Source organism: Anoplophora glabripennis, unplaced genomic scaffold (genome assembly GCF_000390285.2).
Source record: "Anoplophora glabripennis isolate ALB-LARVAE unplaced genomic scaffold, Agla_2.0 scaffold2021, whole genome shotgun sequence".
Taxonomy (NCBI): Eukaryota; Metazoa; Arthropoda; class Insecta; order Coleoptera; family Cerambycidae; genus Anoplophora; species Anoplophora glabripennis.
Genome location: NW_019418109.1, coordinates 6,512 through 20,676, shown reverse-complemented (window position 1 = coordinate 20,676; position 14,165 = coordinate 6,512). Strand labels below are relative to the sequence as shown.

The following is a 14,165-nucleotide window of genomic DNA, read 5'->3' as shown; positions in this document are numbered from 1 at the left end:
CTATCGCATGGATTTCTATGGCTTACTTTATCGCTCTCACGTAACTTCAGATAGACCATCGGTACTTTCCTACCCTGTATACTAAAGGCCTGCAATTTTTTGTTGTATCGTTACACACGTGCCTACACAAAAAAAATATGACACGCCCCTAATTATTGATGCCGCCCAAAATTCCTATTAATAGTCCACCGGCTCGCTCCTTTAAAAGTAGTATGCCATTTAGGTTGGAAACCTTTATCTTGCGTCGACTGTACCTCAGACCTCCATTTCCTTGGAATGATTTCACCTGTATCTATTTGTTCTACGTCAAGGGATCCTGAGGGAAAATAGGTGTTCGCAGAAGTTTTCCTTAGCCAGTTATGAAGGGTACAACGAGCTTTTACAATTTTGTCTACAGTTGATAAACTGCAAGCTATTTTCCTTTCAAAAATCCTAAATCTGCTAACCATAATGCCAAACGCAATAATACGTCTAGCTCTACTTAGACGATTCTTCTTTTGTGAGAGGTGTGCTATTATAAGGTTTAGTTAAATAAATTTTCAGAGGAAATGCATCATCACCGACAAAACAATTTCCTTCTGGAAGCATACCATTTTCTAATGCTGTATATAGAGATGAACAGTTTTCAAAAACACCTCCGTCTGATACGATCCCATTACAGCCAACATCGATATATGTAAAGCAGTAGTTATGGTCTGCAACGCCCATAAGAACAACACTGTTATGGCTTTTATAGTTGAAAAATTCGGTGCTACAATTTGGAGGAGCTTGAATTAGAATGTGTTTGCCGACGATAGCTCTACAGCACATAGGAAAGTTCCATCTATCTTGAAAACCCTGTGCAATTTTTTTCCATTCTTCCGTAGTCCCTGGAACCTGAAAATTAAAGTTAGTGTTACAGTACTGAAACCTGAAAATTAAATGTAGTGTTACAGACTTTAACGTTACCACTACAAAATATTAGAGTAAATAATTATTTTGCTAATTTTTTATTTACTTCCAGGATTATTATCCCAGCTAAGACAGCCAGGATGAAGATTACGAGGCTGATCCACCTAGCTGTGAAGGAACTGTCTTGACTGAAATGTCTCAGAATGCAGTTACAGAATGATGACTTAACAAGTCAACGACAGACTACTTGTAATCAACCATGCACCCCACAGTCCACCAAACAATCTATCCCACGCATTTCCTCCTCTGGAAAGAAACGACGTTTGCAAGATTTGTCTGACGCGGTAACGGAGCTTCGCCAAGTGAGCGAAGCCGTTTCAAAAGTACCTGAAGAAGATGAATTTGATACCTTGGGACGATATTTAGCACTTACAATTAGCTTTAAAAAATGCCAATTTATCTGGCATTGCAATGTGAAAATGAATGACAAGTAACACTGAACCGATACCGCATATTAACTCCAATACATGTTGTGGCTTCCTTGGCGTTTTCAACAAGTTCTTCACCAATGCCAAGTATTTATGGAATACCAGAAACATCGTCAAGTTCGAATTATTCGTTGCAACAACCCTCTCAGACTTTTTCTTCCAATGTGCCGTGTGCTAATGAGAATGACTACGATAAGGATTCTTTAAGTAGACTTGTAGCAGATGCGATTGCATAAAATTAAAATATTTTATTTTTAACAATAACACTTAAGTAGTGCCTCGTTTTCCAAGCAAATATATTATTATTTACTTTACCTACGACCACTACTGTAAATACTTAAAAAACACACCGTCTTCGGTCAATGTAAGAGTCCTATTATGTACGGTAAAAAAATCGTAGAGTTTTTTTAGCAACCACCTAGCAACGGTCAATACAAACAAACTTATTCAAAAAGTGACATAATCTTAAAATATTTGTATGTGAGGGTAATATATTATAAAGTGAAATTAGTTTGATTACATAAAAAATCGACGTTAAATCATTTTCCGAGAATGTAATGATGGCATATTTCCAAGAACTATCAAAAACTATGAAGCGTTCCTCACTTTGGTCATTTTACTCAATGTTAAAGGCCACAATTAATATAAATCACAATGTCGATATTGCAAACTACTCCAAATTACAAGCTCTCCTGAAGAGAAAATCGGACGGCATTAAATCCAAAAAATCCAAGATTTTGACACCAGATGATAAATATTTGTTTATGAAGGTAAAATATTGAGCTCAATATAATGTTAGATATGTAAATTTATTTCATATCGTCTTTTAGTTTGCTCTTACAATTGGTAGAAGCGGTGCGTGCAGGAAACAAGAGTTGCGTAATATAAAACGGTCAGATATTCAAGGCACAGGGAAGAATCTAATGGTCGTATTCCACCCTTCGAGCGAGGTTCAGGATTTCAGTCAAATTCGCCTACCTTTCCAATCTAATCAGAAAAGCCGCTACGATTATAGATAAAATCGCCGTCGGCCGGGCAAATCAAAAAAGCCTCCACGGTAGGTACATTTTCCATCATCGAACTCGATACCGTCCGAGAACGATTTACGCGACTCCGCATCCCAGTGTGGACGCCGCCCTCTGAAATAACACCGATCCCTCCAGCGATAGCGCCTCCGAAGTGTAAAGGCCAATTTCACCAATGTTTCCAATGTCACCCGCATCGTGGCCGATCTCGCCTGGGTCTGCCATCCCTGCGCTCAGTATTCACTGCAGCGACCCTCGCAACCTGCAGACGAACCATCTACTTTTTTTCCCATATTTATTATTGATCCAAGGACGTTATCGTCAATAACTCAAAAACTTATTGAGCGATCGGTCTCAAAATTTAATGCAGCACTCCTCAAATCGCTGACATTACTTCCCTAGAATTTCGTCCGAATCGGATGAGCAATAGTGCCGTTATACGGGGAAACGTGGATTTTACGTTTTCCACGTTTTTAGCCATTCCGCTCATTCGATCTCAACCGAACCTCAAAACCACAATAGAGTATCCCTATGTGGTTATCATGTCCAAATTCGAGCCGAATCGTGCGACTACTAACGGCCAGCTCATCCATAATAGGATTCCACGTTTTCCTAGCTGCCGCCGGAAGTATCCGCGCGTCTCGGCCGAACCCACCAAACACGGTAGGTACTACTTCGTGCCGTGCATCACCAGTCCACTTCTAAACCAGATCCATTCAGTACAAAGACCTCCGAAAGTCCTTTTACGAAAACGGGAAAATTTTCACCACACACGCTTTCCAATTTTCCCGTCTTTGGGCCGAAAGGTCCGTCTTCCGAAGGCCCCACCGCTCTGGCGGTTGGATGCGATGATCGGTAGCCCTCTACCGAAGGTAGAGTTTCTTCAAAACGGGAAAAAACTCCAAAATCCTCGATGCCGACATCAGCTATCCGGAGAAGCCAGAGGGGAACAAGATCCGACGGGCGCTTTTTGGTGGACATTTTGGCGGACGATTCAAGAACGCTCCGCCAAAAGTATGGAGATCCGAGGCTTTTACTGGAAAGCGATTGAACGTCGACTTCCGGCATCTGCAGTTCATTAGTGGAAGTACATAGCGCGCAAATGAGCGACAGAGCATATTTTGAATAAATAGTATCTATGGTAAAAAACTTGTGTATGTTAATTAAGAGAACTTATTGTCCGTTTTACTGTCTAATAAATCTTTTAACATACCTTCCACGGTTTGTTGTACAAAATCCTGACACCAAACTCAAGAACTTTTGGAGCTCACAGCTCACAGGCTCGCTTCTCAAGATCCCGTCAAGGCTGCCTGTTCGATAGCCCCCTGCATCGAAACAACGGTAAAACTCCAGGCTCCTTTTGAGACCTGTCATACCATACGGGGCTGACCACCTCCGACGAAGACCTTGTCTCCGATTGTGCCGGCTCCATCGAGACCCGTACCTCGGAACAGCGATACACATAGGCTCCAACGAGTCCTATCAAACAGACTCCTTCGAGTACTGTAAATCCGAGGCAACTTTCCTCGTCAAATCTCTAGGCGGTCACTCGTCGAGGCAACCTTCCTCGTCAAACCCCCTACGAGACATTATCTTTGCGACTTACGAGTCCAAAGGTATAGTACGCACCTCAGGGTGGCGGCGTACTCAAAATTTTAACAGAAGTCGTCCTTGCTTCTCAGGGCTCCCTCTAGAGACCCACCTTTCAGTAGAAGCAGTGTTTCTACCAGACTTCAGAGCAAAAGAGCTTGCTCTGACATTGTCGTACGGGGTAAGATGTATCCCTGCGACGCGATATCCAGTGCTACGAGGGTTGGTGCCCTCGAAGGTACAACTAACAAATCAGATTCGATGATCAAGACTGAGCTAGACGAGACCTAAGCAATTTTGATACATCGCCCGTCCGTTCTCATGATTTCCCCCAAACCTTTGATCACCGCCTAAGTGGTCCATATTTAGAAAGTCGAGATCTCCCCCTGAGCTCGTGTCCTAGACACAACGTCTGTAGGCCATAATCACCACGTGCCACAATCACTTGATCACATGCTTCGACATGACGCTCTACGTGGAGCTCGAACCTCCGGTTCGATGTCTCCGCCGCGAGCCCAGGTCACCGAAACACATAATATCGATCATAATTCACATGGCGCCCAAAGTGAGGCCCGAACTCCTGGTTCGATGTCTCCGCCGCGAGCCCATGTTGCCAATCCAAATTTCTTAGGCAATAACGATCATCTTACACGACATAATTATTAATATTCCCGAATCAAATACTAAACGGCAACGTTCTTTTGTGGTATCTGAATGTTTTTAACCCAAGGTTAAAAAATATATATACTTTCGCTCTGCAGTAAATACAGCTCCAAATTTACCTCTTTTTCTAAACTATATAAACGGAAAATGTACCAGTGTGTTGGTATTAACAAGTTAGGAAAAATTCCAAAACAAATAGCCATATATCGGGGACTACCAGAAGCAGCGACTTATACAGGCAACTGTCCGCGACTATTCTTATTGACGCGGATGACGACTTATTAGATTTAAAAAGACAAGGCGGATGGCAGTCATCAGCCGTAGCTGAAGGGTATGTGGATAATTCCCTAAATAATCAAACTAACAATTCGTCTAAAATATCATCTGCAATAGCAAGTACTAGAAATAATACTAATAGTATTAATGAAAATTTCATCGAGGCAACTAATAATGTTAATCTTACTTATGCTTCAACAAGCAAAACAACCGATATACCTTTTGTCTTTAAGAATTGTTCTGTAACTATAAATAATTATTATAATAAGAATAAATAATATAATAAAAAATAACAATTTGTAAATTTAAATAATCATATTCTGTCATTAATGTACTACTATAGAATTAATACAATATACAGGGTGATTCACAACTTATCCAAAAAAATTTGGGAATAGATGCGGCATGAGAAATGGAGTCAATATTGCGAAAAAATTTTTGTAAAATCCTTAGGTAGTTTCCAAGAAAAAAATTATTGAAGTTGTAGTGCTTTCAACCATTACATAGCTGGACAACTGTAGTCTCTAGTGTCATTCGTAATACGCCTGGAGAGCCACGTGGCCTCAGCGACTCCGAATACTGAAATCCGATGTTTATAATAGTTTTTTAGTAGGTAGTTAGTGTCAAAAATATCTTGCGTGTATAACAACTCGGAGTTGATGGATATTGTTTTAGTTTATGGTGAAGCAAGAAAACAATTGTATTATGGTGAAGTATTTGTGTTATGGTGAAACAACACAGAATTTGTGTCAGTTCGTAGAAACTGAGTATGACGGACCCAAATGTGTTTACACGTTGGTGGACAAAATTTTTGAACAGTTGTAACATCAGGTATGTCAAATTATTTTATTATTTAAAACCACAAATGAATTTTATTAATTAATAATAACAATAGCGGCAAAATCAGTTGAATTTATAAAATAGGTGCTATAAAATTCTATTTATTCTTTTCCTTGCCTTCTCTTTTGCCTTTCCTTCCTTCTTTCAAGTTTTTGTCCGTTTTTATCACTGCCGCCTTGACGGTCGCATTGTGCCAGGTCAGGTTTTATAGTGGACCAGTTTCCAGTGCCGTGCAGAAGTGTATTTTTAAATCATTTTCGAACTGCACTTTTTGATTTTTTTCTTTACAAAATTGTATTTGTAAGAGTCCCCTGTACATCCAGATTTTTTTTTGGATAAGTTCTGAATCACCCTGTATACCTTCTTGTTAATGTTATGAAGTTCTTAAATTATTAAATTATTGATATTGTTACCAGTTCAGATGGAGACCTAAAACTAAATGATTTTATGTGAATAAGTAGGTCGTAGGTAAAGTATAGTACGTAATACGTGGTGTAATGCAATTATGCACTCGCCGCTACGCGGCGTCGTAATTGCATCGCAAACTTCAGGGATAAACTTTGATATTGTGGGTTTTGGCACACGAAACAATTGTATTTCCAGAACAATTAAAACTTTCGTTAATCAAACCATTATTTAGGGTGTTTCAGGATTAAGTCGACAAACTTTAAGGAGGTTTATCTGATTTGGAATTGACAAACAAATTTAGTAATTATTTTTTTTAAATAAATATTAATACTGTTTTTATTATTTTTAATTTGGGGCTACAATTCGTATATGGCTGCCATCAATTGCACCGATTATACCTGTAATTAAAAAAAATTATATAATGAAATAAAAAATTTGTTTATTTTCACCTGGAAATCCATTATTGTTTTGGAAATTCTGACTAATTTCTATTTGTCTTTCTTTTGACGGCCACCAAATTACTTTAAATTTTCTATTAACATGAATGAGTAAATTGCATGTTCGGTGTAGACTCTCCCAACATGTTGACTTGCTCACCCCAAACCTGTCTGCTATTGACCTAATTCAACAGAAAACAAAACGTACATGGGTTTGTGAACAGGTGAAGTAATTACTGAAAACTTTCCGTATTATCAAGACACCATATTAATATCATAGCATCCTTTTCTAACGGAATTCTAGGATAACCTGGTAGGTTTATTACATTGTTTTGCATTTCCAGTCGGACTGCATTCATTTTTCTCAATAAATCCTCAAATGTATTCGGCGACATCCGAAAATGTATTTGAAATTGTTGGTCTGTCATACGAGGAACTGTATTTTCAGCGTAATTATCAATTTTCTCTAATGTATCTTCGTCTGAAGAATCTTCAAACAATATATTTCTAACATATTCAAAAATAGCAATTCTTCCCAAATCAGTCATCCTAATATTCCCAATATTGTGAACCGTAATGTAAAATCAAATTAATGGCTTGTTTCCAGGCCAAATTTCGAACCACAAAATCAGAGACAAGCACAAAACCTAAACTGTTTTGTGACGCTAAACGCTATGATCGTTCGTTTATGTTATGTATTGACTAATATAACAGACTCTGTTTTGTATTAAGACTTTTATTTGACCATTATCGTATTCTTTGATCTTCGCGTAGTGTTGAATCGACATGGGTCCTCAGTGGGGACATCGGGAGTTCTAATCGAGCTTCACGTTGGAAACCATGTCGCAACCTATGATCTGGGATGTCAGTTCCCTTGACCGGGTTCAGCGGCAAAAACGCACGGAGTTCGCGGGGATTGTCACTATCGACTCCAGGTCGTAGTATATTCTCCGATGGCTGTAGTCGGTGGTGGATATGGCCTACAGACGTGGTGTCTAGGACACGAGCTCGCGGGGGAGATCTCGACGAAGAATGTCGAGACCCACGCTGAGCGCCGTGTCGGGTTAGACTTTCTAAATATGGACCACTTAGGCGGTGATCGTATGTTCGGGGGAAATCCTGAGAGGAGGACGGGCGACGTACCAGAATTGCTTTGATAAAAAAAGGCCGGCTTCGTCACCTACGACGTAGTCGGCTAAGGGGTTTTTGCTTACCATGGCACCCGAACGCGATGCGCATTGCTCCCGCTGGATACCACTTCGTAAAAAAGCTGAATGAACTGTAGCGTCGTCACCGACAACGGCTCCACGTTCCGGAACACCCGATATCGGAGGTAGGCCGCTATCGGGGCCGGACCGCGAACCGTGGTTGGACTCAAGGTTGCCTCGACGAGTGACCGCCTAGAAGTTTGACGAGGAAAGTTGCCTCGGATTTGCAGATCTCGATTGAGTCTGATTGATAGGTTTCGTAGGAGCCTATGTATGTACTCTGTACTGAGGTGCGGGTCTCTCGATGGAGCCGGCACGATCGGAATCAAAGTCTCCGTCGGAGGGTCGCAAGTCTCGGACGGTATGCAGGTCTCTGGAGGAGCCTGAAGGTATCGCTGTTTCGTCGCAGGGGGCGATCGAACAGGATCTTCGCCTCAGGTTGGGCTACCTCGGGCGGTACGCAGGTCTCTGGAGGAGCCTGGAGTATCGCTGTGTCGATGCGAATGGCTATCGCACAGGATCTTCGTCGGAGGTGGTCAGTCTCGGACGGTATCGCGGGTCTCAAATGGATTCTGGAAATTTACCTCTGTTTCGATGCAGGGGGCTATCGAACAGGGTCTTAACCTCAGGTTAGGCTACCTCGGGTGGTATATCTCGTGAAGCGAGTAGTGGTTGCTAGGCACTATTAATATCACGTCGAGGAATGGCAGCCTCGACGGAAGCCTCGTGAAGCGAGCCTGTGAGCTTGAGCTCCAAAGTTCTTGAGCTTGATGACAGGGTTTTTTCAATCAAACCGTGGAAGATATGTTAAAAGTATATATTGAACAGAATTAACAAACAATAAAGATTCACAATTAACATATATAAGTTATTTACCATGAATAAGATTTGTTACACAATCGCTCTGTATCGCTTTCTTGTACCATGCACTCCCACTGTAATCCTGCAAACGCCGGAAGTTGACGTTCGTTCGCTTTCTTGAGATCTCCATACTTTTGGCGGACCGGGCTTGAATTGTCCGCCAAAATTTCCAGCAAAAAGCGCTCGTCGTCGCTGTCGACGTCTGGACTCGTCCCCTTAGGCCTCTCCGGATAGTCGATGTCGGCGTCGGGGATTTTGGAGTTTTTTCCCGGTTTGGGAAAAACTCTACCCGCGGTCTCGGCTTAGGCTACCGAGCATCGCATCCAACCGCCAGAGCGGTGGGACCTTCGGAAGACGGTCCTTTCGGCCCAAAGACGGGGAAATTGGAAACATCGGTGAAATTTTCCCCGTCTTTGTAAAAGGGCTTACGGAGGTCTTATTACTAGATGGATTTTGTTCAGCAGTGGACTGATGATGCACGGCATGAAGTAGTGCCGTGGTTGGAGGGTTCGGTCGAGATCGCGCGGACACCTTCGGCGGCAGCTATGAAGACGTGAAAACCTATTATGGCTTAGCTGGCCGTTAGTAGTCGCGCGATTCGGCTCGAATTTAGATATGACAACCACCTAGGGATACTCTAGTGTGGTTGGAGGGTTCGGCCGAGATCGAATGAGCGGAACGGCTGAAAACGCGGAAAACGTGAAATCCGCGTTTCCCCGTATAACGGCGTTTTGGCTCATCCGACTCGGACGAAAATTTTGTGAGATAATGCCAGCTACTTGAGGAGTGCCGCATTAAATTTTGACACCGATCGCTTAATAACTTTTGGAGTTATTGGCGATAGCGTCCTTGACCATTTCGGTAAAAATTCAAATGATGGTTTCCAAATATCGCTTCGAAGCGTCCCAGGGTTCGTCTGCAGGTTGCGAGAGTAGCGGCAGTGGACACTGCGCGCCGGGATGGCAGACCCAGGCGCTATCGCCAGGAGGATCGATGTCGGGTTATAGGGCGACGTCTGCATTGAGATGCAGAGTCGCGGAAATTGCTCCCCGACGGTATCGAGTTCGATGTCTGAAATGATATCGTGGAGGCTTTTTTGATTTGCCCGCGGGTTTGTGGTTTGGATTGGAAAGGTAGGTGAATATGATTGTTTCGCCACCTTTCCAATTCAGCGGTCTCCGGCATATTCGTAGGTACAAGACTACTTCTATGAATATACTGGGTGTTCTGAAATCCAGAAGCTCGCTCGAAGGGTGGAATACGACAACATTAATTTTAATGATAACATGAAATACAATTAGACGGTGTGACTGTGGCGTGACTGACTCAATGTTCACAACACAACCACCGACCCATTGCTGCCAACCCATTTCACTGAACCACAGCCCACTGAGCTAACATAATATTTTCTCCCCGCTTTTAAAGATTCAATCTCAATGGAGGTTTTATAATTCTACCTACACGAGAAGTACGCGGTTTGTCTGGGCTGGAAGCTGAAATTGAGCTATCTGTAGTATCNAGCAGCCTTTATTAATGATGCGTTAAATAAAAAAAGAGATACACAAAATTTAGTTATGAATTACTCATATTTGTTGTCATTATCTAAACAAAATTGACATTGTATATTTATAATTGTTCATAATTTTTAAATGTTAGAAAAATTAAATTCCAGTTTTTTCTCCCTTTGTCTGTGATAAGATTAATACTTAGTAGACTTATTTTACGTTTAAAATTTAATCAGTCGAGACTAGACAGCTGTTCAGAACAATGAAAATAAAAATTTTATATTATCTTTTAAGTTTTATGATGTAACTCTTTCAACTGAAGTAAGTGCCCATTTTATGTAATTATTTCATTATATTAATGTTTTGTTGTACATTTTAGTCATTTTAACCTTGAAACAGATAATAAATAATTATCGAAAGCTTGGTTTAAGTTAAAAAGGAGTTTTCTTTCAACCACCATTTGACGACATCCCCAATATATATATTTTTGGTCTATATATATATATATATATACACAGAGTTAGAACTATTTAAAGGGAGGCTACAGAGATATCGGAAACCGTTAGTTATACAGGGTGGTGTCCACGAACGCAGTAGTTTCGGACCCGTTTGGAGATGGTGACGAGGTTGGGGGTATCCCTAAGGATCCCCAGGACACGCTGGATGCGTGCAGAAAATGTTTCTGCACGGCCACGGTTGCTTGTTACGAATTCTTTTTTCCTTATTTTGTGGAATGGCAGACCAGGTCGTACCACAAGCTGAGGGGAACAGCCTTAATGTACCCCGAAGGTTCGCTGATACTCAGTACTACTACTACTTTCTAACTACTGGTGGGGAAGTTTCCCCTGTGTGTATTTAAAAATTGGTAGCGACTACTAGTCACTAAAGGAGCGGACAATGAGAGGTTATTCGATTCAAACACTATAATACAAGTGTGAAGACCAACTCAGAGATGCTTCTCGTGTCAAGTCTCGACTGAGAGTGAGCTACCGAGGCAAAACTCGGCGATTATTTAATGAACAGCGGTCGGACTGAGGACTGAACGTCGAGTGCGCCGCAGCCTGCTGTTCCAAAAGGCCCCTGGCAGTAAATCACGAGGCGCAATGTTGGATTTCTTTGCGTCCCGTGACACCCCCGGGGTTTCGGAAGAGCATCTCTGAGTGTTGGTGTTTTGTTTTTATTCTATAAAGAAAAAATGGTTGAATACATGTCAAAATACAGTATACAGTATACATATATATGAAATAATTGGAACTAAAAAATAGGTTAATTATGTTAGAGTGTCTTTGGCACGGGGGGGGCTGTCCAACGCTGGCTGCTCCGGTAGTCCGGCTGGCGGCTGGTTGGCTCTACTGGGGGTTGGCCGACGTCCCTGGCCTCTCGTGGGGACGTGGCTGCTGAGTCCTCTTGGTGGGCGGCGGAGAAATAGCGACCATCCTCACTGGACGTCGCTTGCGCCTTATATCAAGGTGTCCGGGAAAATGCTGGGTCGGTCGCTTGGTTGGACCGCCTACAGCGGGTGATGGCTGGTTCGGGGGTTTGGTCTCTGCATGTGGCCTAGCATGGCTAGGGCCTGGTGTCGCCTCAGGGTAGGCTATCAGTGGACATGGAGGGCGGTCGTCGTCCAGACGTTGGACCCGTCCATGGTCCGTAGGTTGCCGTCCTGGTTGGCTGGTTGGTTTTATTAGCGGGTGGTGGCTGGCTCGGGGGTTTGCATGTGGCCTAGCATGGCTAGGGCCTGGTGTCGCCTCAGGGTAGGCTATCAGTGGACATGGAGGGCGGTCGTCGTCCAGACGTTGGACCCGTCCATGGTCCGTAGGTTGCCGTCCTGGTTGGCTGGTTGGTTTTATTAGCGGGTGGTGGCTGGCTCGGGGGTTTGCATGTGGCCTAGCATGGCTAGGGCCTGGTGTCGCCTCAGGGTAGGCTATCAGTGGACATGGAGGGCGGTCGTCGTCCAGACGTTGGACCCGTCCATGGTCCGTAGGTTGCCGTCCTGGTTGGCTGGTTGGTTTTATTAGCGGGTGGTGGCTGGCTCGGGGGTTTGCATGTGGCCTAGCATGGCTAGGGCCTGGTGTCGCCTCAGGGTAGGCTATCAGTGGACATGGAGGGCGGTCGTCGTCCAGACGTTGGACCCGTCCATGGTCCGTAGGTTGCCGTCCCGGTTGGCTGGTTGGTTTTATTAGCGGGTGGTGGCTGGCTCGGGGGTTTGCATGTGTCCTAGCATGGCTAGGGCCTGGTGTCGCCTCAGGGTAGGCTCTCAGTGGACATGGAGGGCGGTCGTCGTCCAGACGTTGGACCCGTCCATGGTCCGTAGGTTGCTGTCCCGGTTGGCTGGTTGGTTTTATTAGCGGGTGGTGGCTGGCTCTGTTGGCCGGTCGAGGTGTGGACCGTCCTGGTCCTGGGCCCCGACTTGGGGTGCCGCTGGCTCTATTGGCCGGCCGGGGTGTAGGTCATCCAGACCTTGGTCCTCGGCTTCTGCGGCTTCCGGTGGTGGCATCTCGTCTTCCTCGTCCGAGGAGACGTCATCATTGACTGGATTGCCCGGTGGTGCTGGGCGGTGCATTTCTGACCTTCCAGGTAGACGGTCAGACGTGGCAATTCGACATTAGCTGGGACGACCTCAGTGGTAAGGTTATTGAGGTCGCCGACAAGGGCTTCGACATCCATGTTGTCGAAGGGGTTTGGTTCGATTGCCGAGAGAGGCGATTCGACAATCGGACCTGGATCTGGGAGGCTCACTGCCTCGGTGGCTGGGCTGGAGCCCTGGCTGAGGTCTGGCTCGGACCTGCAGCAGGTTGGCTTGGGGCCGGACGGGTACTGGTATTCGGTTGAGCTTGATTGGCTAGGGTCAAAGCCTGCACAAGCTCGACGGTGCTTGGCGTAGAGCTCTGCGGTGTAGGAGGTCCAGGTTGGGACGGTGGTCCTTGATGCTGGTAATTATGGAAGGACACCTGGCTGTCCAGCAGGGAAGGCCTCAAAGGCACTTGTGGTGGGGTATCAGGTAGGTACGGTTATGGCTCCATGTCAGATGGTTTAAAAAATTTTTTTTTGTTGGTTTTCCAAAAAATTTTTTTGTTGGATAGTTTTCCAAAAATTTTTTTTTTTGTTTTTTTTTTCAAAAATGGTCATCAGACCTAGGGTGGACCTGGTGGACCTGGAGCGGACCTCGTATGGGCCTGGAGGATCTGGAGCGGACCTGGTGCGGACCTGTTGGACCTGGAGTACGCCTGGTGGAGGCTTGGTGGACCCTTGTGGACTAGGATGGACGTAGTAGACCTGGAGTAGGCCTAGCGTGGACGTACTGGACCTGGTGGACCTGGATTGGACCTGGTGGATGCCTAGTGGACCTGGACTTGGCCTGGTAGTGGTCGAAGATGCTCGAAGGTGCTTCGCTGGGATCGCACAGGCTCCCTTGCCTGTGTAAGTAACCTGGATATCGGTAACTCGAGCCTCACGTACTGGGCGCCATGTCCACGAACGCGGTAGTTTCGGACCCGTTTGGAGATGGTGACGTGGTTGGGGGTATCCCTAAGGATCCCCAGGACACGCTGTATGCGTGCAGGAAGCGTTTCTGCACGGCCGCGGCTGTTTCTGCGGATGTCGGGTTCGGCTCGCGTTGTGGAACGATAGGTGTAGGGTTCCCCTTAATTAATAAGTAAAGGGGAACTTGTTACGAATTCTTTTTTCCCTATTTTGTGGAATGGCAGACCAGGCCGTACCACAAGCTGAGGGGAACAGCCTTAATGTACCCCGAAGGGTCGCTGATACTCAGTACTACTACTACTTTCTAACTACTGGTGGGGAAGTTTCCCCTGTGTGTATTTAAAAATTGGTAGCGACTACTAGTCACTAAAGGAGCGGACAATGAGAGGTTATTCGATTCAAACACTATAATACAAGTGTGAAGACCAACTCAGAGATGCTTCTCGTGTCAAGTCTCGACTGAGAGTGAGCTACCGAGGCAAAACTCGGC

The 14,165-nt window shown here is 44.5% G+C and overlaps 2 protein-coding genes across 2 annotated transcripts in view; both read right to left on the bottom strand.

The window, feature by feature from the left end:
• Nucleotides 1-11,541: 11,541 nt before the first annotated feature.
• On the bottom strand, nt 11,542-12,755 carry LOC108913556 (extensin-like). Its single transcript, XM_023456640.1, has 2 exons — nt 12,653-12,755; nt 11,542-12,584 (listed from the first exon to the last, which is right to left on the bottom strand). Exons 1-2 carry the CDS (start codon nt 12,753-12,755, stop codon nt 11,542-11,544), a joined length of 1,146 nt encoding a protein of 381 aa, XP_023312408.1.
• A 172-nt stretch (nt 12,756-12,927) lies between these two features.
• LOC111692579 (wiskott-Aldrich syndrome protein family member 1-like) overlaps nt 12,928-14,165 on the bottom strand; it is a 6,869-nt gene continuing 5,631 nt past the window's right edge. The window contains exons 2-4 of the mRNA XM_023456639.1: nt 13,652-13,835; nt 13,327-13,608; nt 12,928-13,175 (exon numbers count right to left, since the gene is read on the bottom strand). Of these exons, the coding sequence (XP_023312407.1) occupies nt 12,928-13,175; nt 13,327-13,608; nt 13,652-13,835 (714 nt within the window). The remainder of the gene's footprint in view (nt 13,176-13,326; nt 13,609-13,651; nt 13,836-14,165) is intronic.

What these genes read in the sequence shown, in the direction of transcription:
- LOC108913556 (XM_023456640.1), bottom strand. Translation starts at nt 12,755, where the DNA reads ATGCACCGCCCAGCACCACCGGGCAATCCAGTCAATGATGACGTCTCC. An exon ending in CGCAGAAGCCGAGGACCAAG is followed by an intron (nt 12,585 to 12,652) that starts GTCTGGATGACC and finishes GCCCAGGACCAG; the next exon opens with GACGGTCCACACCTCGACCG.